The sequence below is a fragment of the Triticum dicoccoides genome, chromosome 2B (genome assembly GCF_002162155.2).
Source record: "Triticum dicoccoides isolate Atlit2015 ecotype Zavitan chromosome 2B, WEW_v2.0, whole genome shotgun sequence".
Classification (NCBI taxonomy): domain Eukaryota; kingdom Viridiplantae; phylum Streptophyta; class Magnoliopsida; order Poales; family Poaceae; genus Triticum; species Triticum dicoccoides.
In genome coordinates this window covers 608,882,637-608,890,199 of record NC_041383.1, presented here as the reverse complement: position 1 = coordinate 608,890,199, position 7,563 = coordinate 608,882,637, and the positions used below count along the sequence as shown (strand labels likewise).

Genomic DNA, 7,563 nt, shown 5'->3' with positions numbered 1-7,563 from the left:
GTGGTTTACATACCCCTCCCCCCTCCCCCCCGCCGCCCCCGTGTGAACATTTGAACATCCTAGCCTATGTCTAGTGGTTTATATGTTTCCCCTATGTTCAAAGGGATCTTTTGTGCATCTGATGAACTAAAGGCAACATGTTACCACTTCTTTGCACATAACAGCAATATCAGGGCCTCATTTGTCACCACTTTGCAAACTTGTAATCAGGATATAACTAAATTTAAGTAATGTAAAAATAATGGCACGGAGCATGTGAAGTCTGAAAAAGGTCATTATACTTAAAGGACAAAAGTATGGAATACAAATGATATCACTCATATTTCGCCCAGCCAAATCCACAACTAAGAAAAATGAGTTGTGTTTTTCTTACATTGGAATTGGACCAAAACTTGTCATCCAAGCAGATCCTTTGGTCGTCGAAGCAACACATGTACATTGTCTTTGAGACCTTGTGTGACTGCATATTCTTTGCGTGCTAAAATAATTTGCCTGAGTAAATCATGCACAAATGACATTGTACTGTTGTCTTGACCATGTTTTGGAGCTCAAGAATGGAGGGGATGACATAGAAGAACATGTGCCTAAAAAGCGTCAGATTTAAGAGGAAGACGACAAGAGTTGAGGCCTCATCGTGATGTCTGGTCGCAGGAGATGAAACCACATATCAGTAGGAGCAACATGGACAAAGATGTACGGGGCGACGGCGATGCATCCTGCACAAGAAGGGGGCTGTGATGATCTAACAGTAAGGAGATTTGTGGCGTGGTCCGCGGGGAGGTGGTGACGATAAAGGTACATGATCCTCCACCACTTCCATCTTCTCACATCTTTGCAAAGGGTGGCCGGGAAGTGGGAATCACAGGGGATAGTGGGGCGAGGGCTGGGCATCCGAGCCGACGGCTTAGATGTGAGAAGATAAGAGCATGGTTAATAATATAGCCAGCAATCGGCTATAAGGAGTTGCCATGTCATTTATGGCCAACCTTGTAGCCGGCATGTACAATACTAAGTTCTATATGTGTACTACTTCATTAGTAGTTGGCCCACTTTACAACTTCACAAAGCGTCTTGGGTCTTGTGCTAGAGCCGGCTACTAACCAAGAGCCCGCTTCTCTTCTCTCTTCTCCAATTAAGCAAAGATATAATATTCTAGTCCTTATAGCCTGCTTATGTCACCTTATTATATTTGCTTTAACACGGGGGGATGGTGGTATCGCTTCTTGATTGGGCGAGCTACAACACCCGAGAATGTCCCAACGGACTTTCAAATTCGGCCACCTACTATCCAACGGCCCCACGCGCCGCTTTGCCAACCGCGCGATTCTCTCGGAGCTTGGATTCCAAGGGAAGTGAGTATTAGGAGGTTTGCTCAGTACATATCTTGTATTAAACACAACATCAGTTTTTACTCTCTTCATAAAGAAATAAAAAAGTATTTAGATCACTACTTTAATGTACTCCCTCCGGTCCTTTTAACTCCGCATATTAGAGTTGGGTTAAGTCAAATTTTGAAAAGTTTAACCAAATGTATATTAAAAAATATCAACACCTACCATACCGAATATACATTCCATGAAACTACATTTCGTAATGAATATAACAATATTGACTTGACATTGTAAATGTTTATACTTTTTTATATAAGCTTGATGAAAGTAGAGATGCTTTGACTTCATCGCCCACACGCCTTCATCACCATTCATTTTGCCACGTATGAATAGATGACATCAGCAGAATTTTTTTTGGTTTTCGGCTTAAAAATGTTGTATCTCCTAAATAAAAAAGCGAAGTAAAAATCCGTTTTCACCATTAAATCCGTCTCGACGAGATCTTCAAAACTAGACCCCATGTTGATATGTTTCGACGAATTTTTTTTTTGCCAGAAGTTGCCACGATGTTTACACTGCAGTTGCCATAGGGCTTAAACTAAAGTTGCCATGTGGCAATTTTAGTTTGTAGATCATGACAATTTTAGTATTTTGATGATGGCAACTCCAGTACTTTGACCATGAAAATTATTTTTTGTATGAACCATGGCAATTTTACGTGCATGTATCATGGCAATTTTAGTTTATGGTTCATGACAAGTCTAGTTTCTTAATTCCCCGTTTTATAAATGTCAAAATTCACTTTTAAATGTAGAAGAAAATAGCTGAAACATATCATGGCAACTTCAGTGTAAACATCATGGCAATTCATATGCAATAGACATGGCAACTTTTAATCCAAAAAATTTTCATCAAAACATATCAACATGGGATCTAGTTTCAAAGATCTCATCGCGAGGGATTTAATGGTGAAAACGAATTTTCAATCGGATTTTTCGTTTAAGAGATAAAACATTTTAAAAACTGAAAATCCAAAAAAATTCCTGCATGCATGCAGCGATGACGTGGCAATCTGTTTACATTAGAAACGTGTGGTGCGTCTCCCTTCCTGCCACACGTGTGACAGTTAGCGCGACCTAATTTATGTGCACACTAAAAAGGACAGGAGGGAGTGAGATGTTTTTGCGGTTCGAGTGTAAGGGAGTATTATTTTTTATGAGGGAGAGGCCATTTGGCGAGCTCAGTGTAGTACTATAGCACACTGCACAAATTTCATCAGCTCGTGTAATACGCACACACCGGGCCCGCGTCTGACGTACTACTGTAGGTCCACCCGCTGGCCCCACCTGCCGTCGCCGCGTCGGAGAGCGGAGCGACGTCAAAGTGCACCGCGGTAGAAATCGGCATTTCACCGGCAGTGCCGCAGTGACAGCCTGTCCGACTGACGCGCTCGTAAAAGCGCGCTTAACGTTAACTAAACACCTCACAAAGCGCGCTGCTCCATGCTTTAACGCCAGACGAGAGGGAGAGAGAAAGCAGCAGAAAAAGGCGGGGAGACGAAAACAAAAATAAAAAACACACGCGCGCGCACACACCCGAGTACGAGTACTACCAATCGTAAATAAAACGGCCTCGAAACCCACCCAAACCCGTCCAAAACCCCGCACGCACACCCAACCGCCCGCGCTCCTTTTCTTCTCCCCCCCTCCCTTCCCCTGCACACGCAAACGCTCGCTCTCCCTCCATCTCTCCCCGTCTCCTCTCATGAAAGCCTAAATGCCAGGGCCGTCGTGCTGACAATGACGATGCCGCGACACAAAGCGGCCCGCTCCTCCTCCCCCGTGCCTCGCGCGATGCCGCTGCTCTTCCTGCTCGTCATGGTCGCGGTGGCGGCGGCGGCCACGCCCGCGCCGCCGGTGCCGCGCACGGCGGAGGTGCAGGCGGAGGTCGACGCACTGCTCGCGTTCCGCGCGGCGCTGCGGGACCCCTACGCGGCCATGGCCGGCTGGGACGCCGCCTCGCCCTCCGCGCCCTGCTCCTGGCGCGGCGTGGCGTGCGCGCTCGGCGGCACCGGCCGCGTCGTCGAGCTGCAGCTCCCGCGCCTCCGCCTCGCCGGCCCCGTCTCCCCCGCGCTCGCCTCGCTCCGCCACCTCCAGAAGCTCAGCCTCCGCTCCAACGCGCTCTCCGGCGCCATCCCGCCGGCGCTCGCCCGCCTCGCCTCGCTCCGCGCCGTCTTCCTCCAGGACAACGCGCTCTCCGGCCCCATCCCGCCGTCATTCCTCGCCAACCTCACCGGCCTCGAGACCTTCGACGTCTCCGCCAACCTCCTCTCCGGCCCCGTCCCGGCCGCGCTCCCGCCCGGCCTCAAGTACCTCGACCTCTCCTCCAACGCCTTCTCCGGCACCATCCCGGCGGGCGCCGGCGCCACGGCGACCAAGCTCCAGCACTTCAACCTCTCCTTCAACCGCCTCCGGGGCACCGTGCCGGCGTCGCTGGGGGCCTTGCAGGACCTGCATTACCTCTGGCTGGACGGCAACCTTCTTGAGGGGACCATCCCGTCGGCGCTCGCCAACTGCTCGGCGCTGCTCCACCTCAGCCTGCAGGGGAACGCGCTCCGCGGCATCCTGCCGGCCGCGGTCGCGTCGATACCGTCGCTGCAGATTCTCTCGGTGTCGCGCAACCTGCTCTCCGGCGCCATCCCGGCCGCGGCGTTCGGCGGCGAGAGGAACTCCTCGCTGCGCATCCTGCAGCTGGGCGACAACCAGTTCTCCATGGTGGATGTGCCCGGTGGGCTCGGCAAGGGTCTCCAGGTCGTGGACCTGGGGGGCAACAAACTGGGCGGCCCGTTCCCCACATGGCTCGTCGAGGCCCAGGGGTTGACGGTGCTCAACCTTTCTGGCAATGCATTCACTGGCGACTTGCCGGCGGCGGTCGGGCAACTTACTTCGCTGCAAGAGCTGCGCCTTGGAGGCAATGCTCTCACTGGCACAGTGCCTCCGGAGATTGGCAGATGCGGTGCTCTCCAGGTGCTTGCTCTTGAGGACAACAGCTTCTCCGGCGAGGTACCTGCGGCTCTTGGCGGCCTCCGGCGGCTCAGAGAGGTCTATCTTGGTGGGAACTCTTTCGCAGGCCAGATTCCGGCTGCTTTGGGGAACCTCTCCTGGCTGGAAACACTGTCAGTACCGAAGAACCGGCTCACTGGTGGCTTGCCCAATGAGCTCTTCTTGCTGGGCAACCTGACAGTCCTGGACCTCTCTGACAACAAGCTCGCCGGTGAGATTCCTCCTGCAATTGGCAGCCTGCCTGCTCTCCAGAGTTTGAATTTGAGCGGCAATGGTTTCTCAGGCCGCATTCCGTCGACCATTGGCAACCTGCTGAACCTCCGAGTTCTTGATCTCTCTGGTCAGAAGAACCTCTCGGGCAATCTCCCCACAGAGCTTTTCGGTTTGCCACAGCTGCAGCATGTGTCGCTCGCCGACAACTCGTTCTCCGGCGATGTCCCAGAAGGGTTCAGCAGTCTGTGGAGTCTGCGGCACCTCAACATCTCAGTCAATTCTTTCTCAGGGCCAATCCCGGCTACCTATGGGTACATGGCATCACTCCAGGTGCTCTCGGCCTCCCACAACCGCATCTCCGGCGAGGTGCCAGCAGAGCTCGCCAATTGTTCCAACCTCACTGTGCTTGACCTCAGCGACAACCATCTGACTGGCCCAGTACCAAGTGACCTCTCGAGGCTTGACGAACTGGAAGAGCTTGACCTCAGCCACAATCAGCTGTCCAGCAAGATACCACCAGAGATCTCCAACAGTTCCTCACTTGCCACTCTCAAGCTTGATGACAACCATCTCGTCGGCGAGATACCGGCCTCTCTTGCCAACCTCTCGAAGCTGCAGACACTTGATCTGTCATCCAACAACATCACAGGCAGCATCCCTGTTTCATTGGCTCAGATTCCAAGCCTTCTGTCATTCAATGTGTCACACAATGACCTTGCCGGAGAGATACCGCCAGTGCTCGGCTCCCGCTTTGGCACGCCCTCGGCATTTGCTTCCAACCGAGACTTGTGTGGTCCGCCATTGCAGAGCGAATGCGGTGAATACCGGCGGCGCCGCAAGCGACAGAGACTGCAGCGCCTGGCTCTGCTGATTGGTGCGGTGGCTGCTGCATCACTGCTCCTTCTGTTGCTGTGCTGCTGCTGCGCTTTCAGCTTGCTGCGGTGGAGGCGCCGGTTTGTTGAGCGGCGTGATGGCGTCAAGAAGAGGCGACGCAGCCCTGGACGGGGCAGTGGGTCGAGCGGCACAAGCACGGAGAGCCAGACGAAGCTGGTCATGTTCAACTCCAGGATCACCTATGCCGACACGGTGGAGGCGACACGGCAGTTTGACGAGGAGAATGTGCTTAGCCGTGGCCGCCATGGCCTCATGTTCAAGGCTTGTTACAGTGAAGGAACCGTGCTGGCCATCTTACGGCTCCCTTCCACCTCCGCTGATGGCGCCGTGGTGGTGGAGGAGGGCTCGTTCAGGAAAGAGGCCGAGTCTCTAGGCAGGGTGAAGCACAGAAACCTCACCGTTCTCCGTGGCTACTACGCCGGGCCGCCGCCGGATGTTCGTCTGCTGGTATACGACTACATGCCCAATGGCAACCTCGCCACATTGCTCCAGGAAGCGTCTCACCAAGACGGCCACATCCTCAACTGGCCGATGAGGCACCTTATTGCCCTCGGCGTCTCCCGCGGCCTCGCGTTCCTCCACCAGTCCGGCGTCATCCACGGAGATGTCAAGCCACAGAACATACTCTTCGACGCCGACTTTGAGCCACACCTGTCTGATTTTGGGCTGGAGCCAATGGTGGTGACCGCGGGCGCCGCGGCAGCCGCCGCTGCTGCATCGACGTCGGCTACGACACCGGTTGGATCACTTGGCTATGTCGCCCCAGATGCGGCGACCGCCGGACAGGCTACAAGGGAGGGCGATGTCTACAGCTTTGGCATCGTGTTGCTGGAGCTGCTCACCGGCCGGCGCCCCGGCATGTTCGCCGGCGAGGACGAGGACATCGTGAAGTGGGTGAAGCGGCAGCTGCAGTGCGGGGCAGTGGCGGAGCTGCTGGAGCCGGGTCTGCTGGAGCTGGACCCGGAGTCGTCGGAGTGGGAGGAGTTCCTGCTGGGGGTCAAGGTGGGTCTGCTCTGCACCGCGTCCGACCCGCTGGATCGCCCGGCGATGGGCGACGTGGTGTTCATGCTCGAGGGCTGCCGCGTCGGCCCGGACATCCCCTCCTCCGCCGACCCGACCACCCAGCCATCCCCGGCGTAGTAGCTCCGGCGTCCCTCAGCCGGCATTCGTCATGCCAGATTCAGTTCAGTAGCTTGTACTCTTAGTACCATTTTTTCTGTAATTCTTTTCTTAGTTCAGATTAGCGTTTGGCGCCTCAGCCGCATGTGCCCGCCAAGCAAGTGGGTGGGGGAAGTAGCCGTTGGGGTTTCTAATCTCGTGGTTAGAGGGAGGTCAGGTGGCCATGTGGGTGGTGCTTGGCATGATGCTCCTCCTGCCATGGCATTGTCGCTGAGGTTAGTGGGCGCGCATGTGGGGTTCACGCCGCAGCAACGGCTACTGATGCAGGATACGGTTGTGGCTCCTCTCCTCTGTACTCTCTGTGTACTCTGTTAGGAAATTGATTCGTGTAGGGGCCTGCTTGGCTTCTTGCGATCTTGTCTTCAATACTCATCATTTTTACAAGTGCATGGCTGCTGCCAGATCTTTGCAATGTCGTGCTGTGCATTTGTCTGAATCTTGTTATCTATCTCCATTGATCCAAGATGCTGCTTCATGACCGTTAGCTTGTTGTTTCCCTCTGCACAAAATGATTAGTGCCGACTTCTTGTATTCTGTTGGAGTATTTAACTTTGCCCTTTATAGTGAGAAGGGGCCCCTGCTTATCCGTTGTCTGGCTGGATGGATACGCTTTCTGTTAGTGCACCTTGTTTTACTAGGGCAACTGGGGGAGGAAATGATTTGGGGAGCAGTGGCCACCACCGCTGTACGTTTATTTGGCAATTAGCGGGAGATCTTGGTGCAACGGCACTCCACCGTCGTACTTGCCTTGAGCATCTAAATCTCATCAGCAGCTGGGCGCACGGTGAGATACGGTCAGATGGGCACTGTTGTTGCACAATCAGGACCTGCATTATGTATCAGTTAATGAAATCTGGAAACCTAAATGTGCATTTGTGTCCACT

At 53.9% G+C, this 7,563-nt stretch overlaps 1 protein-coding gene across 1 annotated transcript; it reads left to right on the top strand.

The window, feature by feature from the left end:
* Positions 1–2,996: 2,996 nt before the first annotated feature.
* LOC119365134 (probable inactive leucine-rich repeat receptor kinase XIAO) lies at positions 2,997–7,063 on the top strand. Its single transcript, XM_037630733.1, has one exon. It carries the CDS (start codon positions 3,131–3,133, stop codon positions 6,638–6,640), a length of 3,510 nt encoding a protein of 1,169 aa, XP_037486630.1. The 5' UTR covers positions 2,997–3,130; the 3' UTR covers positions 6,641–7,063.
* The last annotated feature ends 500 nt before the right edge of the window (positions 7,064–7,563 follow it).